Source organism: Typopeltis vanoorti, chromosome 2 (assembly GCF_054136105.1).
Source record: "Typopeltis vanoorti isolate ZY-2024b chromosome 2, IOZ_Tvanoo_1.0, whole genome shotgun sequence".
Classification (NCBI taxonomy): domain Eukaryota; kingdom Metazoa; phylum Arthropoda; class Arachnida; order Uropygi; family Thelyphonidae; genus Typopeltis; species Typopeltis vanoorti.
Window position 1 is genome coordinate 112,219,057 of NC_143550.1, and position 26,913 is coordinate 112,245,969.

Below are 26,913 nucleotides of genomic sequence, written 5' to 3' on the forward strand. Positions count from 1 at the left end.
GTCGATCTGGTAAAGGGTATATGACAAGGTGCCAAGAGAGAAGCTATTCAATACGTTACAGTTATATGATGTCAATAGGGCATTATATCAAGAAATAATTAGTCTTTATTCGAGTTGCAAGTCAGCAGTTAGAATTGAAGGAAGTACGGGAAGATGGTTTAATGTTATATCTGGTGTGAGATAAGGATGTACATTATCCCCTCTGTTATTCATTATCTATATGGATCACATTATGAAGGAAAGTGGTATTAAACATGATATCAAAATTGGAGATGTTAATGTCAGCTCTTTGCTTTATGCGGACAATGTTATACTTCTAAATAAATCTGCGTCAAGTTTGCAAGATTCCCTGACTAAATTGAATAACTGTCGTAATAGATATGGCATGAAGGTCAGCATTAAAAAGACAAAGACAATGAACATAGGTAGAATTGTTGAAAATGTCAACTGTGTTGTGAACAGGGAACCTGTGGAACAAGTAAAACATTTCAGCTACTTAGGCACAATTTTTAGTGAAGATGGTAAATTAAATATGGAAATAGACAACAGAATCAACAAAGCCGGTATGGTAGGAAGTCAATTGAATAAATTCATATGGAATAAGCGAGAAATTAGTCGGAACACCAAGTTAGCTATACAAGACAGCGTTCAAACCAGTTATAACTTATGGATCTGAGAGCTGGGTCAGAAGTAAAACATTTGACCAAAGACTAGAGACCGCAGATATGAGAGTCCTGAGAAAGATTAGAGGCATGAACAGAAGACATCAATGGCAATATCATATTAAAAACGAGGATATTAGGAAACAACTTGATATTGTCAGCATTCAGGAATGCGTTAGCAGAGCTAATCTCAAGTGCACTTAAACAGGATGAGCCAGGAAACATTAGCAAAACAAGTGTTCTCTGCCAGGTTGGCAGGAAAATGACCCAGAGGAACACCAAGATATAGGTGGATTGATACGGTACAAAGTGCTTAGACGATAGAAATATAAGATCTGATAATGTTGGAGTCTTGACAAGTAACAGACTGATTTGGTGGAAAATTGTAGATAGGAAGTTAGTAATGATGTAAATTTTTCATGTAGTACTATCATATCCTGTACACCCCTTGAGGGTACATGTCAGGAATTTGATGATGATGATGATATTGGAAGAGGTTTAATCAAAGTATTCAATTCTTTGCAGATGGTGCCAAGTTGTAATTTCTCTTTAGACAATTTAAATTGACTAGGTATTGGCAAATGAGACACTAATTAATGTTGCAAAGCATAAGGTTTTGAAATTGGAAGGGAAGGATTGGATGCAGTGCATTTAATTGATAGAGAAGTAAGGAATCTTGGGGTAATGGTGACAGGGCTCTGAAATTTTGGAGACCATGAGAATTATGAGAACAAACATACATTGTTCTCACAACATAACATTATTGCATCATGAGTTATGTTGCATGAGCAACGTATGATGCAATGATCAAGAGGACGTTGTCAGATATTTTTTAAACTTAGATATGAATATGCATACAGAAGGAAAACAAAGTTTATCAATAATAAGAAATGACTTATTTTGACGAGAAACTAACTATTCATCATTGGTGACATAATAGGCAAAATTCAAAAAGTAGAATTTACAGTTGATTTTTGTAGTAAGTGTAATGAGTTAGAAAGATGATATATGACTAGTTTGAAGCTGAACAATGTGTGTGTTTATAGTTACTAAGAATTAGAATTTTCCAACGTTTTGTTAAGAAAAAAATTATTCTGATTTAAATTAGGTTGATGCAGTGAGGCCTTAGAGAACCTTTAAACACGCAATCACATTCAAAATTGCTTTGCAGATCAAGCATGTATTTGTTCAAAGGATCCCATGTTAACGCCATGCTGAGTGAGACTAAACTTAAGAGATCTGGACAGATATAGTATTGGTGCTCTATTAAATTGGTGTGTGTGTGTGTTTAAAATTTTTTTACTTGGTTATACTATAAATTAAAGATGCCAAAAAATTATATTCTTGGTATAAGCAAACAATGTTTGCATGTAAAGTATCTTCACAACTGGGTTACTTGTATACAGAGGCGAATGACTTCACATCAATTGCCTTTGTATCTCATAATGCAAAACACATACCCTTTCAAATGTGTATAATGTTATGCATTATGGGAAAGGCCACCACCCAGACTGGTTTTGAACTTTATTGAGGTATGCTTAAGTGTGGGAATACCTTTTCAAAAACTGAGTGATCTACAAAATCACTCTAAATTTCACTGAGTAACCCTAAAGGATCACTTACTAAAGTCGTTACTCCTGATCTGAATCACTCTAGAACAGGAAACTCAGTGGTTCCATCCAGTGATTGGCAAAAACCTGCCACTGAGTAGAACCTCTGTACTCCTCAGGAAGTAATCAAATCTAATGACAAGCATTAATAAATGTCATAAGTGGGATCCAGAGTATAATGCATAGCATTATACATGTATGAAAGGGTGTGTGCTATGCATTATGGTATACTAAGGCAATTGATGTGAAGTCATTAGCCTCTATATACAAGTAGCATAGTCGTGAAGATACTTCACATGCAAACATTGTTTGCTTACACTTGGAGAACAGATTAAACTAAGAATATAATTTCTTGACATCTTTAATTTAATGCATTAGTGTATATTATATTTTTTAATTTTGTCTGTGATGTTACTAATGATGGACAGTTAGTTTTTGTCCAAACTAATTGACACTTTCATGTTATCAATAAACTTTGTTTTCCCTTGTGTTTTCCCTTAACTTAGATGTTTTCACATCTAAGTTAACTGTATCATAAGTACTTTCTTGAAGTTGCATAGTTCCACTGTACAAAGCATTAATCAAACAGTGTTTGGACTGCAGTGCACAGGTTTGATCATCTGGTTTTTGAGAAGGTAGTTTTGTAAAAGGTATAGGAAAGGGTGACTGGTGTAGTGACAATTCTCTGTAATGTTGAGTATGAAGATAGCTTGAGAATTTGCCACTACTTAGCTCAGTGGATAGAAGGTAGTGGGAGTGATATGATTGAAATAGAAAAGTTGTTGAGGGGATTTGTATCATATTATACACATGAGATTTTTTTTATAAAGAAGAAAGAGACTGGGAAAGAACAAGAAGCTATCACCAGAAGTTATATAAGGAAGGCATGAGGAGCATGTTTTTTGCTTGATTCATTTGGTGAGTGAGTGGAATATGTTGCCTGAGAGTTTGATGAGTGCAGAAATAGTAAACCAGTTTTAGGTATGGTTTAATGATTATTTTATAGTGAGGACCTCTAGTGATAAAGCATTTAACTTTATGGACTTCCATTGATGATGATGGTAATCATGTTGATACATTATATTATTAGTTATGTTAAAGTCAACTTATTTAGCATAACTATATCAGCTTGTTATACAAGGTGTCTTGCATTTATTTTTATTTGATATATTTATATGCATTTCTCCCATTTATGAAAGCCCATGCTAGCCAAGATACCATTTCCTCTCTTACTATTTTCACACTGTTGTACTAAATTGGCCATGCAATGCACAAATTTTTCACTTTTCCAAAATTGCTAATCCAATGGTTTTCAACCATAATTTAAATAAGTATGTGTTAGAATTCATGGATTTAAATCAATGCAGTTACATTTATGATAATGATTTGATTGTAGATGCTTAATGGATCTTTTCTACTTTATCATGTTATATAATGCAAACTGTGTTTAACTGTACTTTGCTTAATAGATGTAATGTTTTTGCATCAAATTTTCAGTTGTACAGAAGATATGAACTCTGCCAGGTATATTGAAGAAAGAGTTGGGATTCCTACAGGAATGGTTCGCGTTATCTCTTGCCATCATTTTGTATCACAGGATGTTTTCCTGTCAGAAAATGAACCTGTTGCTTTTAGTACTGCACAGGAGAAATTACTCCTGGCTACTTCACAACACTGTATTGAAGTTCGAGATCTTGATCGCAGAGGCCACATCATTCACACTTTTCCTACTGTTGACCAAGTGAAACAGCTGGTATATTGTGATGCAGGTATATGATTTTTTTCAAATATTGATGTTTTGTATGTAATTATGTAATGCTAATTAGCATGCACATTGCGCTCTGGAGAAACCAGAACCTCGTTGTGAGAGACCCGCTCTACTCTTCTGTATTGATTATGGAGCCTTATCTTAAACATATTTATTATATTTACTTTCTGATCGTTCTGATAATGAGCTTCACTTTTTCCGCTAAACCTTCATAAAGAAATTTCTTCCTGGAATATTCTATTGTTTTCATGAATGATTGCTATTATTGCAAATAATCCTTTCTCCAGCTTCTGTTTTTCTCTTGGTGGTGTTTATACTGTGATGTGCTATTATGAATAATCAACAACACCTAAATCTTTCTAGAACTGTAAATTTGATGAGGAGTTCACCTAAGTGAAGCTAATTCATTTGCTATCGTAATAAAGTTACTTTAAGTGCAAAACTGCACATGGAATAATGTTACTTGGGTAAAGGATGTTTAATTTTTAATTTAAGGATGATTATATAATACTCATTAATAAGTATAATTTACTTTCTAACCAAAAAAACTCTTCCAGAACATTTTAATGATATGGTGATAAACCAGTTTTCTATTTGCATATGGATATATGACTTCTACCATTGATTTAGCTGTCAGTATCTCTTTGATCCCAGCTCACTTTGATGAAACTCCAGTATAGGTTGAAACTATCCAAGATAGTGAAACTCATCCTTCCCATAATGTATGACACACACTTCCAAATGAAAGTGGCCTGTGTGCATTATGGAATATGATGTGTCATCTGCCTCCATATGCAAGTAGTCTAGCTGTGAAGTTAATTCATCTACAAACTTCTGCCCTTCCCTGTTCCCACCTCTCTTGCATCCTGATGGTACTATGATAACCTCACCAAAGGAAATGACAGACCTCTTGGCATCAGTTTTTTTTTTCCTTTCACCTTTGCTTGAAAAACCGCAAGTCACCTCCCATCCTACTACAAACTGCCCACTACATGCCCCAATGAATTTTTGCCAGAAGGATACTTAAATCTTAAGTATTAAGATTAATCAGGAAAAACCCTGATTAATCTTGATACTTATAAGGTTCTTAGTTCAAGGACTCATTGAAGGAAGCTATACATCACTTAAACCAGCTGTCATACCTTCTCTTAAATTCATTCACACTAGATACTTATCACTTCAAGAGGCAAATTATCCCACTCACTTACTGCTCTGTGAGAGAAAAATCTAGCTCTTATCGCTTTCTTAACCACAAATATATGCAACTTCCAAAGTTGTCCTCTGTGTCTCTCTCCCTCTTCACCTTCCATATAATGAAAACGTTCATCAGACAATATCCTATAACACCCATTCAGAAGTTTATAGACTTCTATTGTATCACCTCTCTTTCTTCTGTTAATCAGAAAGTTCACATACTCTAAATCTCTCCTCATAATCTACATTCCATATTCCTGATATAATCTTTGTAAGTCTTCCTTGCACCATTTCCACAGCTTCTTTATCCCCTTGGAACCCAGGAGACCAAACTGTGCACAGTAATCCAGGTGTGGTCTTATCAGGCTTTGTAAAGAGGCAAAATTACTTTCTTACCCTTACACATCAAGCTTTGTTTCCACATTGCAATTATCCTCTGAGTTATATCTGCAATCCTTAGCCTCATCAGTTTTTTTATAGCATAACTCTGTTACTTTAATATGCCTTTGGAATCTCATTATACCAAAGTGCATAACTTTATATTTATTAGCATTTAACTGATAGCCATTTTCCCATATTTCCAGCCTATTCAAATCATTCTGTAAGTGATGGATATCAGTATCATCCCTGATTGCACTCCTATCTATGCTTTCTTAGATCCTTCCTAATGTCAGTAATGTATAGATTGAACAAAGTGGTCCAAGGACTGAACTCTGGGCACACCACTGGTCACCTCAAATATAGAAGATTCATGTCCATTATATCACTTTTTGATACCTGTCTCTTACCATTTCCTTATTCAAGTCAAGAGTTTATATTCCAAACCCATATTCTCCAGTTTATGCAACAGCCTTTCATGTGGTATCCTATCAAATGCCTTAGCAAAATGCAACAATATCCAATTTAACCATAACATTGTTATAAAATATGAGCAAAATACTAAAACATGATCTCCCTTTAGTAAACCCATGCTGTTCCTTGCAGAATATAGCTTGTCTTTCTGTATGTGAGTTCTTACCAACTTCTTTAAAATCTTCACTACCACTCCAGAGATACTGATAGGTTGGTAGGTAAACACATTGGTCTTTGCACCACCTTGTACAATGGAACCATCATACATTCTTTCCATTCCTGTAGTATCTTTTGTGAGCTGAGACTCAAGTTATACAAGCATGTCAAAGGACTAGACAATTCTGCTGAACATTCCTTTAGCATATGTGCTGATATTTCAGTGTTATAAGCCCTGTGGCCTCTCATATGTGGGGTTATCATAAAAAAATGAAAAAAAAAAAGTAATGTATGCTCACATTTCAGTAAAAGGAAAAAACAAGATCATAATTTCTTGAGAGAGTAGAAGATGCAGAGTTTGATGGAATGCACTGACAGTTGTGTGAAAAGTATTTTTTACTTTCTAACGAACAAAAAATACTTTCCGCAATGCTATCAGTGCATTCCACTTACCAGTTTAAAAAATCTACTCACTCTCTTGCTCTTTTTATAACTTGTGGAAAAGGTCTCATTCTTTTTCTCTTTTATCCACTCTGAATAAATACTTCCATATTAATCTAGTAAAATTCCAATCACCAACTTGAAGATTTTTGTTATATCACCTTTTTCTGTATGTTCATCAAACTCTGCATCTTCTGCTCTCTCATAACCAGCATTTCAGAGTTCTAATATTGCCTCCAGACCCCTCTTCAGAGTATTCTCATCACAATAAAAAATCATATGAAAAATTTTCATGTGTTCTGATAAAATCCTTATAAATAGTGGAATAGTGACCTCTCTTGGCTTTAGTGGTCATGTGTACCATAGCAGTATACTCTGTGTGATCTTTGATTTTTGTAGTGTCTTTCTTGAACTTCCAGGTCTCTGTAAGCTATCATCTCAAGATTCCAAATCTCTCATGGAGCAGAGTTTCATGAATACAGTATTCAGCGTTACACTTCTGCATTCTAAACTGCAAAACCTTGCATTTTATGACATTATTATGGTAATCCTATCTGTTTGAGCTGCCAGTCCATTTAAATCTTCTCTGAAGGGTCTTGACATTGATATTTTCTTATAATTTTTACCAAATTTGCATCATTAGCAAACAATATCTGATTTGTTATTCTTTACTTAACCTCAGTCAACATCCTCTATGACTACAGTTCATGTAGCTATCCTAACTACATATTATTATGTGACACCTCCAGGGAGTCCAAAGATTCATCAGGGAGTGTAAAAACTCGATGCAGCTTAAAAATATCAAAGCACTTTACATAAATTTTTTTACATAGGTCAAGTCCCATGAGAACTGTAAATAACCTTGTTTGTTTCTATGTATATTTTGCAAAATATTGATGTAGTTAATCTTGTGGGAAGTGAATGCATTTACTGTTTTAATGTCAAAAACAAAGGCAATGCTTCTCCATCTGTGAACTTTGTATATAGTTATGTGTTAGAGTGCAGGAAAAGTTGTTTACTAGTTTTGTATATAAGAGTTGCCTATAAGCTCTGTGCTAACACCTTTAAAGCTAGTTTCTAAGAGTGCCGCTAAGTTTAGAGAGGTTTCCGTGGCTTGAAAGGACAAGCAAAGTATCAGAGAGGTCTGCTAGTTAGAGACAAGTTTCTGCACCTGGCAAAATATGAACAAAAGAATGCATGGAGGAGAATAAAGAGCAGGTTAAACTAAAAAGAAGATGAAAGAGTCTTGCCGAATTCTTCAGGGTTTACTACCCTTAGTGCAAGGCACCAAGATCGCAAAATAAAAGGGGACTGAGCCAAGCATAAGGGTTTCCAGATGTCAAGAGAGAGTCATCAGAAATTGGAACTAGAGGCAGTTGGAACCAGAGCGGAAGCGAGCTGTAGACTATAAGCGGAATCCGAACCTGAGCAGTGGCGGCAAAGAACGAGGAGAGGCAGAGCCAGTCGGTGGCAGTTGCAATCATCGGCGATTAGTAGCAGAAGTGGTGGCAATTAGAAGCAGAAGTTTCTGAAGTAGGATCCAAAGGAGAATTTGCCCGTTATGCTGAAACCTCTTGTATGTGCTATTTGAGTACCTCAGATTGCAGTCCAAAAACCCGCTAATATCCCAAGTGATACCGCTGAAGCAAGATACTCCTGAAAGAAGCCTATGACTCGAGATGAAAGAAAAGCCATAAAAGACTTTAGTAAAAGACTCTTGGCTGAATGTGTGATACAGAGCACCTGTAAGTCTCATCCTTTTGTATATTTTCTCTTATAATCTAGGAGATATATTGTATATGTACTGTAAAAAGTTAGTTTATTAGTAATTAGAAGTGTCCATAAGAGAGTCAATTGGCATGTTAGAAGTTGATACAAGATCTGTAAAATTAACCTAACAGAGAGTTAGCTAACCTCTTTGCGAGTAAACTAGAAGTTTAATAAGTTGAATTTTTAAGCAGAGAGTAAATAAGTTTTTTGGGTTAAAGAAATTATTTAGTGTTGAAGTGAAAGGTTTTAATCGTATGCTAAAGATTTTATAGATGGATAGAGAAAGCAATCTCCCTGTCTTGATTCATGTATATTTCAATTTAATGTAAATAAATGTGTTTTATTTATTTGTTAAAAGCGTGCTGCCTGATCCTTTATATTTCAACTTCGCTGTTCCTAAATAAAATCAGACTTGTGAGCAGAAAACAATTAAGGCAATAAAGCATAGTTTAGTTACTTACGAACCACGACTGTTTATGTAAACTTTGTTGAAGGAATTTACACCAGTAGGAGAGAGAGAGAGAGAGATCTACCGGAAGTTTTATCACGTCTTATGTCGAATATTTGATATACTGATGGTGCAGTCTTACAAATAAATTTTCAGTGTTCATTGGTATACAGCTAAATACAGAAGATGGACAAACATAAAACGCAGTAGAGTAAGTGAAAAAGGTTATGAGAGAAAAAGCGCATTAGAGTAAAGCTATAAAGAATTAGGAATAGAATAAAGATAGAAGAGTAAAGATAAAGATATTACATATAAGAAAATAAACATACGTTTACAATGGCGCAGACAGCTGAAGATTTTACAGGAGGGTATATACTCTACAGCTCTCTGGCTCCACCAACTGCTACCACAATGCCATCTACCGCCTACCACCACTAGTATTTCCACAGACAATCAAAAACATCCATGCCTATGGCAGAATTTGAACCTGCAGCCTTTTGTCCGGAGAGCAGCTACGCTAATGTTGTGTCCCAATTTACTTATTTCTACTCTAATCTTACAAATTCCTTTTATCTATATTCTTCTAACTTCTATGCCCGAGATTTTACCAAAACTTATACCAATATCTAAGTTATTGCTCCCCGTAGTACCCCTAATATTTGTATTTATACTGCGCCTTTTGGGATATTTAGTTTAGGATATTACATACATAAACAAGGAGAAAGAACTCAAATATATCTGAAAGTGTAACTATTGCAGTCGTGACACTTAACTCGATTCTCAACTTAAATTTTCCGCATGACTAAGTACAATATTTTCAAGTGGTTATCAACTGCACCATTTATGTTGTCATAAATAGGGAGAAAGTCAATCTCGAATATATCTCTTAGTATTTAAATATTATTGCAGTCGTGACTCTTAATCTCTTTCCTCAACATTAAATTTCCCGCGTGATTAGGTGCGATGATTTTAAGCGGTGCATTGGATTAGCAACATCAGACAACTCTTTTATCATTGAACAAAAGGTTTATTAAGTTTCTAAACATGGTACAATTCAAATACTAAACTAAAATACTTATAGACTAACATTAAATTATTACAAGCAATATGGCTATTTGTGATTATGCCGCCATACACATTAATTCATAAATTCACCTGATGTGAACAAATTAGATCAATTCATACTGAAGTAGATTAACAAATCATTCACTGCTAACACATACTTGTGACATTTCAATTATTTTATACATTACATTAGGCATTCAATTCTTAGGATACGTAATTACTTAATTCACACTATTCCGTTATACCGTTATTTGCACTAACACACAATTATGTCATTTAAATATCTTGTGCAATATAACAGACATGCAAAAATACCTTAGGACTCTTAATCATTCACAAATCTTTAACACTAGTCAATCTACATATAACACATTCTATCATATACTAAAGTCCTAGTATAACTTCAACAGTTCTGTATTGGAATCATGATACTTTTCACAGACAAATTTCTAGCTAACATAGGTTATGATTTACAGTACCTTTCTTGAACTCTTCGTATGGGCCTTTATTCTTTTCCAAACGAACCTCTGGTATAACTTCTCGTAACTCTGGAATACTTTAACACATATATATTTGCTCTACTATCAGTAACGAGGACATCGATCTCTTTACAGCTTTCTGCTTTGCGTAGTTATCACTAGCGTCGAAACGAAGAAGATCCCTCCTTTTCTAGGACTCTATGGCAATTTTTCCTTTGCTTCCTACTCGGAAAAACGGGAATTGAAATCCCGCTCACTTTCGTCTCCGTGTTGTGACGAGGAGATATCACCCCTGTCGCCACTCAGAAAAACCCCGTGAACTCCACCGGATCCAAAACCAAACTCCAAGGTCAAAAGCCTCTATCCAAAAAAAAAAGTCCTCCCCAAGGGGTTACCAACCCTTTTATAGCTGCTTCCCTAACGGCACCTTTTCTTACTTCTTTCTCCTCCTTCTACTTGTTTTTTAATCATCGACCAATTAGGGTGGCGTTTTCTCGCCAAACGTCATTTGATTGGCAAGCTCGTTCTCAATGTTTCAATCCGGGGATCGGTCCTAAGCGATAGCTTTGGTTTTCTTGTGCTAGCCTGACTTAATCCCCTTTCAAACCTTTTCTATGAATTCTACTTAATAACTTAATCTCTCACATAACGTATTTTATGACTCACCCCTTTCTACTTATTTACTTAACTCTCCATTTTTAATCGTATTACAATATTAATCTATACTTTCCTTTGTTAGCTACTTATTTAGTTAGAATTCCTTAATTTAAGTCACATTACAATATTAATACATTCCTTCCTTTATCAGCTACAACAACCCTTACATTTTATACATATTACTGGATGCAAGAAATTTTCCATTAAATAATTCATTTTTTTATGCAGGGGTTTTAATTTATGATATTTATTCTTCATGTTACACCATGATGGCTGAGAATACTATATTCCTAAGATATCAGGTGTAACACTAACCACTGAGCCAACTAGGCTGGTCAAACATATAAAGATTCTTCTTGTTACAACGAGAATCTAACTCATTCTTTTCCAGTTGAAGACACAGTGTACTGTCGTTGTTCCTCCGCTACAGAGATGGATGATGATGAAGAACATGTACTTTTGTCAGGTCTGATATTCCATGCCAAAGGTTGCTAAACCTTGAATCCCCTTTTTACGATCTGCTCCAGCTCAAGATTTCCCTTGTCTCACTTTGTTACATTTGTTTGCAATCTTTATCACTCTCCTAATTCAGATGATCATACTTTATCGCTTTCCTTATTTATCTATGAAAGTTGATTTTATGCACTCTAACTCATCTGAATGAAATCTCACCAGACTGAGATTTTACTTATGAAATTCAATGTTCATAACTCAAACTGGCTTTCCTTCTCTAGCTTGACAGATTAAGCTGGAAGGGAAGCTGAAGTATTTGTTATTGGTCTTGATCTAACACAAATTGTTCATCCTACCAGAATACCAGATAACCTTCATCATTCTTCTCTCACTCTAGATCTTTTCTTAACCAGCTCTCCCTCCAAATACACCATGGAGTTTTGCTCTCCTCTTGGTAACTCCAATCAAATAATTTGTTTACATTTCCTTTTCTATAGATTGACCTTCATCAGCCAATCTCAGCTCATGTCCTCTGATATTTTAACAGTGCCAAATAAGATTATTTGTACACCTCTTTTCCACAATTACTGTTTCTGCTCTCCTCATCCGAACACCTGCTTTGACAAAATAAACTGAAATAATCCTTATTGGAACGAAAGCCTTCCATCTTATCTAAACCCTGGTTCCTCAATGAGTGTGTCAAAGAAGTCTAAGACAGTCAATAGGTCAAGTCAAAAACCCTGGTTTCTTACTAAGCCTATGCTATAACCTGAAACAACAATGTCATAAACAAAGCCAATGAAAAAAAAAAAATTATCTCCTGCTCAAATGGCATTCAAGCTTTCTGATCTTTCACTAAAGGTGTTTAGCAATAACTTCTGCCCTTATTTTCACCTTTCACACACAGCTTTCTTTCCAAACCTCCATCGTATGGCTTTCCCTGCTAGCCTTTGTGACTGGATTGCTAGCTTCCTCTTTGTTTGTTTATTGCATGTCATGATGGACAGTTTTCTTTTTTCAGATTTCTTTATGAATGCTGAGTAACCCCAAGATTCTGTGCTCTTGCCTATGCTCTCACTTCTATACATTACTGACCTTGTCTCACTACCCCCCCATCCCACAAATTCTATTCATAATTTTGCTAACAATGGCATACACTCTGCTCCTCTTTCTCATTTGAGAAATCTTGTGGTATTTAAGTTTCAAGATGTTCTGATTTGGAATCTGATCTTACTATTCTCAATTTTCATGAAGAAACTAGTGAATTTCAGTTCTCAAAATACAACCCAGTCTTATTTCTCAATAGAAAGATCTTACTCTACTCCTACTTACTTTTGATATTCTGATCTTCAGAAAAGAATTTTTTCTCCTCTTGGGTTGAACAACCAGCCTTTCCTAGCAGATAAGTATCCTCCTCAGCCTCCAAGAAACTTTTTTTTTTTTTTCAAGACATTACCATTGCCTGCACACCTTCTAACACTTTGTAAGTTCTAAATCCACCTAGCCTTAGAATATTGTTCTCACATTTGGAATGATGCACTCAGAACTCCATAAGAATACTCAGTTGTATCCAGAAGAAGACACAAATAGGTTATCTCTTTGTTACAGACTCTCTACAATCACTTTCTCATAGGCGCTCAATTTCTGCATTATATCTTTTTTACAGGTGCTTTCATGGGCACTTCTCCACTAAACAGGTCACAACCATTTATCTGCTTTCATCTAATCATGTAAGAACATGAGTAGCCAATGGTTAGCATCTTTACACAGTTTCCCTCCAGAGTTTATTGAACCAACATCTCTTCTCTTCTTTTTCCTTCATCCATCTACCCTGTTTTTGAACACCCTTCTCCATACCATTTTCTCCAATAAATTCAACCTGGAGGTTCAATTCTCATCCAGAAACACATTAACAAAGTCCTTCTTTCTTCCTTAGCACTTGTTCACACATGGTACTGTTGTGTCATAGGTTTTGTGACCTCGTGTGTGTGTGTGGTAGGGGAGTTAATTAAAAAAAATTATGTATATGCATCTCTATTATCCAGTGCATTGCTGTTTTATCATAAAATGTAAGTAAATTATTAAAACAGGACCTCCCTTTTACAATTCCATTTTGATCTTTTTAGAGAGCTTTCATTTAGACGGGATGCATGTTAGTCCTTTCAGTACTTTAATTATAGCTGCAGATATGCAGACTAGTCTGCATTTGGAAACGTCTGTTTTGTATGATAGCACATTTTTCTTCAATCCTTTGAACAATAGCAGTCTCACTAAACAGAGGTCAGTGGCGCATTCCCTAAGAATATACACTGATATATCATCTCACAGCTTTATTATTAATATCAAGCCTACTCAACACCTAATATACTTCCAGTTCATTTATTTCTAGTTCCTTCTAGTATTTCTTTCCTCTCTGGGCTTTGCACATCTTTCTTTCTACTATGAAATTCTTTCACAAAATGTTCCTATTAAATGATCCTGTTAAATTTTCATGCTCATTCGCAGTCAGTATCACTCCCCTTTAACCATTCTCCTCTTACTTATCACATAGTGAAGAAAAGTAAATCACATTTGTAGAGTTATTTTTCTTTTAATGTAACTCCACTTAATTATACCTGTTACACATGTGCCTGCATAGTTCAGTCAGTATTGACGATGCTTTTTTGGTTGGAAAGCCCTGGATTCAGATCCTGTCTAGAATGCAAAGAACCTTTATTAGGGCTTTTTAACTGAGGGTAAGTTGGCCAATCTCATATGGGAGTTACAGGGATTATCCTCCCGGTTTTCTTCATAGCCTTAGTTGCTTCAGCCATAAATCCAAAGCAACTATCAACCAAACAACTTGTTATCATATTTCTTTTCTGTTTATCATTTCTTTTGTTAAAGTATGATCTTAGAGTTGAGTTTGTAAGATATTGATTTTACTGGGTTTGGTTTATAATAAAACACTGAACTGTTTGGTAGTGCTAATGCTGTTAAAAGGCAGAAGTTAGGTGCAGCGAAAAAAATTGTTGTGGTATAATGATTAATTTCCATTTCAGAAGAACAGTTGATTAACTTGCTAGATAATATGAATTGCACTACTACTATTATTATTATTTGGCCATTTATCATTCAGTTTTTTCTCTTTTTCAGGTAATTACATATTGACATTAGAGAGGAAAGCATCCAGACATTCTGAACCTATCACTTATGTTCGTGTTTATTTGAATTGGTGGACTGACAAAAAGTGTCATCCAATGAGAGTTCACATAGCTGGCCAGTCAACACCAAATGATGAGTCAGGAGGACAATTAGAAATGATTGAGTTTCCTCTGGAAGATATGGCTTTATGTATAAATTGTTGCAGAAAGACAGCAGCGCTTGCTATTAGTTTTGGGAAAAGGATTAGTGTGTTCTGTTTTGCATCAAAAATTCATGAGATATCCAAACAGAAATTTATTGATTTTGATCATCTTATGGATATTCATGTTAGTTACACTGTTCATGAATTATCAATTTGTGAAGATTACTTTGCCTGCCTTTCATTAAATCAGATCCATGTGTTCCGAGTTACATTTGAAAAACAAGACACTCCTGAAACAGATGTGAAGCAAGCTTCTTGTACATTACATAAAAGCAGTATTTTGAAAAATAATGAGAGACAAACATCATTCAAACAGCAAGATACTGTTCTTTCTTGGAGTGATCCTTGTGTTGTCGAAGATGAAAATCATATTGAATGGCACTTTGAATCATGCACTGAAAATGCTACTGTCAATGCTGAATGGGATGAATATTTAAAAGAAAGGCTTCACCCTAATTCTTTTCCTATTACTCTTCATCTCCGGAGTATCAATGAAGCTAATAATGAAGAGAATTCAGTTTCCACAGTACAAGAAATCAAAGGACCAGTTCTTAATATACCAGGAGTCAGTTTACAGATCAAACTTGATTCTAAAGTGTTAGAAATTTGGCATGAATTAACTTTGAAAAAAGTGCATGCTATTACTTTACTTTACAGGAGATTTAATTTTGATAGAAACCATGGAAATCTTCTTGGACTACATCTCTTCCCCTTTTATATATCAGGTAATTTACAACTTTATTTATTGCTTTTTTATCAAATTATTATTAAGGATGATAAAAAAGTCATCATTTGAGACTTTTGTTTTTTCTTAATATATCAACTTGGATCATAACCAAATCAGGAGGATAAAAATTAATTTTTTTTTTGCAATACTTGTTCACTGCATTGCATTGCTCTCTCTCTCTCTCTCTCTCACACACACACACACACTCTGTATTTTTTATTTTATTATTATTTTTTTTTAAAGTAGGAGATTATACCTTATCATCAACCATTTCTCCAACAGAAACTGTCAGATCAGGCGGATCAGACCTTTCCATCCTACGTCTCTTTTTCTGTCTTGTTTTATATGGTTTCTCCATCATTTCCCTCTTGGCTTTTTAAGTTTTATAATTTCATACATTCTTCTTCTTCTTGGTATTCTTTCTAAAGTCATTCTCATTATATGTCCAAATGACTTCAGGCAGAAGTTCACAAGCATTTCTTCAACATTTCTAGTCCTAAAACATTTCTATGTCCATATTTGTTATTTTATCTTTCCTTGTTTTTGACAACATGAACTTCAAACTTTCGTTTCCATAGTTTATATTCTGCATATGCCTTTTTCCCATGACTTTTGTTTAGCTAGTTTTACACAGTGTTTCGCTTTCTTACATTTGTCTCTGTATTCTCTAAGAGCACAAGCTGACTTATTTGCCAGGAACTTTTGATATGCTTTCTTCTTTTCCTTCACTGCCTCTTTAACTTCCTGTGTCCACATGGAGTTCTGATTTTTCTCTCCTTGCAGACAACCTCACTACATGCCTCTCTGGCTGAATCAATCAGGGTTTTCTTCAAGGCTTGCCACTTAATCTCCAAGGTTTGGTTCCTGTTCTCAAACTCTTAGGTTAGGTTAGTTTATAATTATTTTTGATTTCTGATTTCATTGAGTGCAAAAGAAGTACTTTCCTTACTTTTTTTCATTATAAACTAACCTAACCTAACCAATAAAGGTTAGCTTAGGTTAGGTGAGTTTATAATGATTTCTGATTTCATTGAGTGCAAAAGAAGTACTTTCCTTACTTTTTTTCATTATAAACTAACCTAAGCTGTTATACATGACTTTATTTTTCACGGTATTAACAACACCACAAACACTTTTATCAACAAAGATGTTTTATTAATGCTTATATTTTGCTGATTTTCAACTCAGCATCATCAGAGCACAACACACATGTAAACGCGACAGTGAATGAGTGAAACTATATAATTGCAAAAGACAAAAGATCTAAAGTCCTATTTCTTGGCTCCCTCTAACGAAGAAAAAAAAAAAAAAAAGCAGTTATCCAGGAGTTTTTCTTAGGATAACCGTCTCCCAAATTTTTGGCAAATTAATGCAACCATATTTGTTAAGGTTGGGAGAATTCTTCAAAGCCATTGCTGACTCAAAAAATAATCTTTCAGATCTATAACGACTCCTAAATAGCACATTCGTTTTCCTCCATCTAATCCTGTGTGAAGGAGTGTCCAAAGCGTGGTCTGCCAGTCCCGACTTGCCATAGTAATAGTAGTGAATGTATCTTTCATGTTCTTCCAGGCTCAAACAGGAAGATCAGTTCACTGATCTTCCTGTTTGCCCATAATAGGCCAAGTCACAGTCAAATGGAACTTCATACACTCCTGGGTGTGCTAAAGGGTGAAGTTTATCCTTAGGCGAGCGGATCAGAGTTGCCAGCTCGACATGAGGTTTGAAGGTGGTGCGAAGGCCATGTTTCAACAATACTTTGGCTCTCTTTTCCGATGTACCTCTGATATAGGGAATAGAAATGGTCATGTTGTATTCTTGTGTATTAGGGGAGGGCAGAGTAATGGGCCTATATAGTATTTTATCTATTTTGTAGGGATTGTAGCCATTGGCTAAGAACGTATGTGCGCAGGTACTGGAGTTCAGTGGTCAGAGCTGTATCGTTAAAAAGTGACATCATGGCCCAAAGAAATCATCAGGAAAATAAAACCAATTCATGTTAAAACACTCCGTATTTATGGATTACCAAAAATCCACAAAACTAATATTCCCCTACGCCCCATAGTTGATAGCATAGATAGCCCCACATATAAACTGGCCCGGCATTTAGCTAAGTCAATTGCCCTCCTTACTGGCAACTCCTCTACTTTTGTAAAATATTCAGTCCATTTCAAAACACTGGTTAAAAATCTAATCTTAAAAGATTCGGACATAATGGTTAGTTTCGATGTCACCTCCTTATTTACCAATGTACCACTTATAGACATTCTTGATTTAATCAAGTCTAAATTTTCCCCAGATATTTTTGAATTATTTCAATTTACCATGAATGCAGGTTACTTTACATGGGGGGGGGATTCTACAAACAGATTAATGGTACTGCTATGGGTCCCCCCCCTCTCTCCCCCGTTAGCAAATTTTTACACGAAACACTTTGAAAACAAAGTACTTACCACAGCTACATACAAGCCACAAGTGTGGCTTGTATGTAGCTGTGGTTTCTGTTGTGATTCTGATATATTGGAGAGAGTGCAAAGGAAAGTGTTGAAAATGATATCAGGATTGTGGAATACTGATTATGAAGGCAGATTGAGAATTTGTAGACTACAGACATTAGCAAATAGAAGAAAGAAGAGTGATTAAGACTTACAAACTTCTGAAAGGGTCATACAGGATTTCAATTGATGGAATTTTTCAATTTATGGAGAGTGGAGAAAGGACAAGAGGGCATCCTTGTAAGCTGAGAATGAATGCTGATGGTGGGGGGTGAGGGCTGGATTTTTCTTTCATAGGGGGTACGTGATTGGAATGGATTGCCATTGGATGCTGTGAATGAATTCAAGAATAAGTATGATAGCTGGTGCATGTAGTATGTGGCCTCCCTCAATGAGTCCCTGACTCTCTGGAGGTTTCTCTTAATAATAATAGCAACAATAATAATAAATAATAATGACCCATAACAACTGTAAAAATTAAAAAAAAAAATCAAATCTAACATAGATGTTGTGAGAGCCAAATGCACTAAGCTTGTCTCCTGCCTTCTGATCCTTTGCCAAGATTAGGTCAGACTTCAGCCCTACAAGTTTCCAGCTATCTTTCTCTCATCACAATGGAACGATGGCAACATTTTCTAAAGATAAGGCAAGCAAACCTCTGTCTTCTCCTCTAGCTGTTGTTTAGATGACCAAGTCCAATCTTCCCCTACTATTCCACAAGCTATCCTCAGTATGCCTCCTCTTATCTTTTATCAGATCAACATTAGGAAAACACTGAAAAGAAAATACTAAGAGCTTGTGTTCCAGAAGTCCTAACATTCATCCAATATTGCTTTACAAACTTCCCCACTTAATCTGGTAACCATCCAACAGCATAGAAGCAAGATTTTATCCAGCCTGTTCCTAAAAAAAAAATGGAAGATAATAAATTAACCATCAGACTATCATTCCATTGCCCTCACCTCAGTACGCTTGAAAGCGAAGGCCATAAACAAGCAGCCTCTTCACTATCTAAAGACTCATCCATTCTGCCATTCTCATTCTACATAGATCTCCTCACTAACCTTACCCATCTTTGAACACAGGCCATAGAAAAATTTGGAGAACCTCAGGGGGTCACTCTTAATATTTCCAAAGTATTTGATTGAGTCTGGCATTGCAGCCTTTTTTTTTCCAAGCTGCTATTTTATAGTTTCCATTCTATCCTTTGTGAGTGGATTGTCAGCTTCCTATCTGGATATTCATTGCTTGTCTTGGTGGTAGTTCCCCCTCATCTGATTTTTTCATCAATGCCAGAGTATCCCAAAACTCTTTGCTTTCGTCTACACTCGTTCTCCTGTATACATATATCAGTGATCTCTTGGTCATTCACAAAATATTGCTGTACTCAGATGACTTGCACTCAAAGTCTTCTATGGCCAATGCCTTAAACAGTGATCTAGCAATTTTTAAGTGGGTGAAGATAATTTAATAAATTTTAATGCTACCAAAACACAATCCTGTCTTATTTCCCAGAAGAAAGATCATGTCTTTCTCCCTTTCACTTTTGATAACATTGTGTTCACCAACCATGACCAGTTTTTTCTTTATGGGCTTGCTTAAAATCTTGAAGAAGAGGCTATAAGTGTGATGTGTTTATGCCTCTCCTAGCATAAAAACATCATTCGAGACAGATATCAGTAGAAATATCTAGGAGAAATGTAGTCATAAGTACGTTTCAATAGATGAAAAAAAACTACTAGAAATTGTGCAGAATGAGTTTGAGTAGTTCATCAGGAAAGCATATTTCAGTACTAGAAGTATCAGAAAACTACTAGAAATTTTGCAAAAGCAGCTGGAGTGATTGATTTGTATTTGATCAGAAATATTAAAATATGAGTGTGTAAAAATTTTACAGTAGCTTCACCGAATAATGCAAACTGTTTGACCAGAAAATTGAATCCCAGATGATTGGAGAAGAACCATCATTTTATCCATCTATAAAAAAGGAAAATGAAGCTGAATATCAGAATTATAATTTTTTTTTTAATTCTATGAAATATTTCAAGTAAAGATTTATGAAAGCATATATGAGAACAAACTAAGACAGTTTCTTGAAGAAACTTGGAAAAAGAAAACAAGTTGGATTCAGTTTAATTAGCAAATATCAGAACAGATTTTTACTTTAAGAAACAGGTCGAGAAATAAGTAAAAAGATCTATGTTTCAAGTTTGCAATCTTGAAAAGCTTTATGATAAGATTGTCCAGGGATAAGCTTCAAAATGTTAAGATTATATGATGTAAATGGAATATTATCCAGAACAGTACTATTATTATTCATATTCTATATGAATTCATATTCATTTGCTTTTTTTAGAGCTGAAAAGAGAATTTGCTTTTGATGCTGCTTTACGTATGATGGAAGCTTTATGGAGTTCTCTTCCACCATCTCCTCCATCAGGTGAGCTAGAATTGTTTGAAGAGCAGTTTACACATGCCACTGCATGTATTCAATCATCTCATATTCACAGTAGAGAAAATCCATACACAAAAGTAAGAGCCATTCTTAAACAAAATTCTGCATCATCAATTCGTGGATTGATGAAAGGATCCAGCAAGGATAAAGAGGATCATCCTCAAAATCAATATGAAGAAAATGTAGAAAAGAATTCATGTATACCAGATAGTGCTAATGTTCAGAATAAATCAAATGAATGGATTAGTCCCAGAAGCCATAGAAATAGTGCCACTGAGTCTACAGGGGATGAATCACAAGAATATCTTCCAATGACAACATCTATCACTAGAGAACTAAGAATGGAATTAGAAAATCTCAACAGACACCTTCCAGGTTCATATCTACAGTATCTACATTGCGCTTTAACAGTAGATTCTGAGGACCTAGATTCTCCTCGTTTGCCAGAGGATGGCAATATGTCAAGAGATGATTTCAGAAAGTGAAAGCAGACCTGTCACTTTCCAGAACCACCTACTATTCAGCAGTCAGTAGAAGAGGATGTACCCGATTCCCAAAGTTGGACAAGTGATGAACTTTCTGGAGTTGATTAGATTCATCGAGTGGGTTTTGCTAGAAAGTTTCTGAAATGTCCAGAATACCTTCAGCTCAATGGAACAACGGAAATAAATGTGGATCTCAACTACTGTTGCACTCCAGATGGACAGTGTGATATTGAATTTGATAACCAGCAAACAATAACGGTTGTTGACTTTCATGCAATGGCGAAATTTTGGAAAATGAAGAAAGAGATGGGTGTTCTTGTCATTTGAAATCTTTAATTCCAATCTGCCTAGTTCATAGTCCAGTTATTGATGAACGACACAAGCAGCATGACAGTGATAGTTCAGATTCTATATCTGAAGGACATTCTGCAAGAGCTGATGGTGGTAAACAAAATTTTCTTCTTCATTCTCAAAGCCAGACTGACGATGGTAGCTCTGGAAGTATAGTTTCTTCCAAAGAAATGTCAGTTTGCAGAGATTCAAATAATTTTTTAATTAAAAGCCAAAATGGATTCCTTGATTCTGGTATATCAGAATCTGTCATGACTAATTCTTGTGAAGAAGCTTTAGAATTCAGTGGCAAAAATCGTCACTCCACACTACCATTTCCCAGTGAATTGGGAGTGGCAATCCATTCATGTTATTCTTGTGTTTAACATTGCTTTTACAACACAAGGATGTGATTTTGAAAGGTAGCATGGATTACAATGAAATAGCAATGCGTTTTAATAAAATTGTTTGTAAACATAATGTTCATAGAGTTCTGCATCAAGCAAGGGGAATGTATTCTGAATATCTACAAATGGGTTGGCAAGAAGATAGCTGGCAACCAAATACTGATCCACAAGTTTGACATATACTTTTTGTGAATTTGACATTAAAATATGTTCAAGAACTATTTATTATATGAACAATCATGCATGATAATGAACTTCAAAGTGAATATTACTTAAGACTAATATTTTAATTAGTTTTATGAATTATCAATAAGTGTGAATCTGATTTTATTTAGGATTTAAACTTTGGGTGAAACACATCTGATCATGACATCCTTCAGCATTTGAACTATTTCAGATATCATGATAATCTATGAATGTCATCATTATATTGAGATTCTTCATGTATAAAACTAATTGAAAATTTTCATTAATTTAGCATTGTTTTTAGATGTCATCTGTGTTGGTGTATAAATTTATTCCATCCATCATAATTGGTTTCGTATTACGCTACTTTAACATTTTAATTGTGATTCACTGTATGATGATTTTATATTCTTATAGATAAAATGTAAAAGTAATTTAAAATTTAGCACAATGACATGACAGTGCATTTTATGTTAATAACATGCTTTGCTTTCAGAATGCCAGTTTTAAGTTAACATAGGAAAAGCAAAAAACATTTTCTATTGATCCTGTCTTATTATTCCTAAGTCATGTTGAAGAATATCAAACAGTGTGGTAGAGTCACAATTAACTGACCTACATGGACCCAGTGTTATATACGTTGAAAGTTTATTTTGCACTTGGATAGACTATAATAAATTTAGTTTAATCCTTTATCCAAGTGTGAGGAAACAAAGTTTGCACCTGAAAATATCTTCAGGACTGAGGTAAGGTAGTACAACACCAGGCAACTCGTAGCAAAGGTGGCCAAGCTACCATCTCTCCTATCTCAGTATCTCCCATAATGCAAAACACATCTCCTTGCGGATATGTATAATGTTATGCATTAAGGAAAGGGCCACTACCCATACCGGTTTCGACCTTTATTGAGGTCTCGTCAGTGGGGGCCAGGCCCTGAAGTGGAGATATTGAGGGCTCGTCAGTGGGGCCAGGCCCTGAAGTGGAGATACCAGGCAGAAACAATGGAGAGGTCATCTTTACCTATAGGAGTTGCCATAAGGTGTGCCACCTTATTATTAAATTAACCTGGATTTAGAGAAAGATGTTGAAAGTAAGGAGATGTGGCTTGCATTATGGGAGATACTGAGATAGGAGTGATGGTAGCTTGGCCACCTTTGCTACGAGTTGCCTGGTGTTGTACTACCTTACCTCAGTCCTGAAGATATTTTCTGGTGCAAACTTTGTTTGCTCACACTTGGATAAAGGATTAAGCTAAATTTATTATAGTTATACACGTAAATAGCATATGTTTGAAAATTCCAGTTAATATGAAAAACAGTGTATCCAGTGTTTTATTGTAAAGTTTATATGATGTTTGAAAAGCGGAATGCATGTCAAAAACAGAATTATTATGAATGAGAAAGTTTAAAAAAAGTTTTTTATTTCTTAAAAAAAAAACTCGGATTGACGAGGTGGCCGAGTGGTTAAGGCGATGGACTGCTAATCCATTGTGGTTTCCCTGCGTGTGTTCAAATCCCATCCTCGTCGACGTCTGCTTTTACAGTCATCCATCATTTATGTTATCAGCTTTTGCCTGATAATTATAACAACTTCCTCTGTCATCATACTCAATTTAAGTTTATTTTTGCCAGCCTGGTTGGCCGAGTTGTTAGCGTATCCGCTTTCCAGCCAAAAGGCTGCGGGTTCAAATCCCACCATGGGCATGGGTATTTGTGATTGTCTGTGGAAATAGTGGTGGTAGGTGGTAGATGGCATTGGTGTAGTTGCAGTTGGTGAAGAGTTGTAGAGTAGGTTCCCTCCCTCGATGAGTCTTTGGACTCCCTGGAGATGTTATGTAATAATAATATGCATTTTTACTGTTATTCATGGTATGTTTTGTACTGTAATTCATAATTAATGCAGATCACATTATGAAGACAAGTGGCATTAAACTTGATATTGAACATTGAAAATATTCAACTCAGCTTTATGCAGATGATGTTATAATCTTAAAGAAATAGTTAGGATCCTCTTTAGGACTCTTTAACTAAACTGGATAACTGCTGAAAAAATATTGTAGTAAAAGACAAAAACTATGAAAAAGGCAAGGTACATGAAGAACATTAATTACCAGTTGAGAATCTATAGAATAAGTAAAATATTTCAGCTCTTCAGGGACAATTTTTAGTGAAGATGGCAAATTAAATTTGGAAATAGATAAGAGAATAAGCAAAGCAGGTATGGCGGGGATCTGGTGAATACATTTTTATAGAAAAAGAGAAATCAGCCAAAACACTTAACTGGCAGTATACAAGACAGTGCTAAAACTGTTTTAATTTATGGATGTTAGAAAACAGTTGATTAAAGACTAAAAACTACAAATATGAGAGTTCTTATAAAAAATTAGAGCAGTTAACAGATGGCTTCAATGGGAGAATCATATTAAAAATGAAGATATTAGAAAAGAATGTGACATTGTCAGTAGAGATGTTCACTTAATCATTGATAGGAAGCTAGTAATAATGTAAATTTAATTATTTAGTACTGGCACAGTATCCTGTATATTTATTGAGGATACACAGTAGGAAGAATGATGGTGGTAAGCATTGTTATTATTTCTACTTAACACTTCCATGAAATCCTGGGCTGATCACAGGAGACCACACCGATTAGATGCTCATTTTAGATTCTTAATAGAGAAAGGATTAAAATAATATTTAATTCTTCCAATTTTTTGTCTCAGTCACTGAGACATAGTTGGGGAGTATAATATAAGACTTGTAACACACAATGTTAACACAGAACTAAGTGAAACATGTGGATAAAAAAAAAATCTAGAGTCCTAGCTAGATGGGGTGGCCTCTGTGGTCATCTGTTGGTGGTTTAGGATGTAAACTGAGATCTTGAAGTATTAGGGTTTCCCATATTTTTGGATGTTTAATTCACCCACATCCACCAAACTCTGCAATCCACATTTCTTCAACCTCTGTCCATAGAAAGCATTCCAAAGTCTTGAAATTGTCTTAGTCACTTGTCTCTTGATCTTCTCCAATGTTTCCACATCACTGACAAGATCTGCACATAATAGTTTCAGTGGCACAATCACGTCCTTATCCCTACATGTTAGGTAGGGATAAAGAAGTAGACCTCTAAACTTAGGTCTTCTGTCTACATCACTCCCAAATCTTGAATCTCATCCACTTCCTGCAGTATGGCACCATCAGTATAGTACACAGCCTTATATTTCTGCATTCCAAAGTGTAACCTTGCACTTATTAATATTAAAACTACAACCCCTACTCTTTTGTCCAAGTAAAAAGTCTATTCAAATCTTCCTGAAGGGAATTAACATTGCTACTTATAATTCTCCCAAACTCTTCATCATCAGCAAACAACTGAAGATCCCCAGTCAGTCCACTTGATATATCCTTTGCAAACAAGTTAAACAGCATGGGCCCAAGAACAGAACCCTGGGACATGCTACTGTTATCCCTTCTGGTATCATTCAGAGAGCCAATCTCTGATCCACCTAACCAGCATACTATCTATTCCCATCCTTTGCAGCTTGTACACCAACTTATCATGCGGTAATCTATTAAATGCTTTTGCAATGTTCAAGAATATCACTATATATGATTCTCCCCTATTCTAACACACTCGTTACCCTATCATGAAATATAAGTAAATTGTTAAAAAGGACCTACCTTTTACAAATCCATGCTGACCATTATAAAGAATTCTATGTCCATCAACCCAATCCTGTATTTTATTCCTAACCAATCTCTCCAACACCTTGATCACAACTGCAGTTATATCAACTGGTCTATAATTGGAAATTTCTGTCCTAGAATCATGCTTGTGGAGTGTTACTATTTTTGTCTTCTTTCCACTCCTTAGGAACCCTACCCACTGCAAGGCTTTCAAATAACCAGGTCAACTGTGGTGCACATTCCATAAAAATATGTGGTGATATGTCATCCATTCTCACAGCCTTATTCAAATCTAACCCAATCAACACCTGATACACCTCTGATTCTTTCACTTCTAATTTTCGTAATACTTTCCTCCCTTCTGTATATTGCGCTGCATCATTTACATTAGTATGATATATACTGATAAAGTGCTTGCTCAATAATTCCTCTATATCCTTTGCAACTCTTATTTTGCTGCCATAATTATTCTTTCTCTTGCTTGCCATATAGCAGAAAAATTACCTTCAGTTAACCTTACCTTGACCAGCCCATCTCCTCTCATACTGCACCTTTTCTTTCTTTATTATGCTTGTTACCTTCTTAGTCTGCACTTCATACTCTTCATGGATCTGATTACAGCCATCTGTTTTGTACCTCCTCCATAGCATTTTTTTTTTTCAAATACTGCTTGCTTGATTTCACTGTTCATCCATTTCACTTCTACTCTAAATACTCACTTAACCCTTGGTATGCAGTTTTACATTGCTTATGTCAGATACTGCCCTGTGTCTTTCTATGCACTGCCACCATCTTTTTCTGCTCAGCTCATCTATCCAACGTACTGATGCTAACCGACTACAGAGCTTCCTATAATCGCCTGCTTTATACTTCCACATATATCCATTTTTGGCAGTAACCTTTTCTTGTTTCACCACTTCCAAAACTAGTACCTCATGATTGCTTTCATCAATCAACAGCAGTGTCAACACCTCATTAACAACTACATCTTGTGAAGTTATCACGAAATCCAAAATATTAAAGCCTCTAGTTGCTTCAGTCACATGCTGCTTAAGATATTTATCTCTCAGAAATTCAACAAACTCACTCTCATTGTTCCTATACACCATCTCCTCCTTCCATTCTATATTTCTGTAATTAAAGTGTCCCATCAGGATCACCTTCCTTTTAGATGTCCAACAAATTTGCATAAACATACAACTTCCACACTTTGTGGACACAATTTCCTCTACAATCAT

General features: G+C 35.3%; 1 protein-coding gene and 1 non-coding gene across 6 annotated transcripts in view; both read left to right on the forward strand.

The window, feature by feature from the left end:
• Positions 1-26,913, forward strand: part of LOC150109341 (BLOC-2 complex member HPS3) — a 386,547-nt gene that overhangs the window by 42,704 nt on the left and 316,930 nt on the right. For all 5 annotated transcript variants that reach the window (XM_090407481.1, XM_090407512.1, XM_090407505.1 and 2 more), the window contains exons 3-4: positions 3,770-4,041; positions 14,691-15,626. In XM_090407481.1, coding sequence (XP_090263607.1) covers positions 3,783-4,041; positions 14,691-15,626 — 1,195 coding nt within the window. In that variant the 5' untranslated portion in view covers positions 3,770-3,782. The remainder of the gene's footprint in view (positions 1-3,769; positions 4,042-14,690; positions 15,627-26,913) is intronic.
• TRNAS-GCU (transfer RNA serine (anticodon GCU)) lies at positions 23,432-23,513 on the forward strand. The gene has a single exon. It is a non-coding gene; the product is annotated as a tRNA-Ser (tRNA).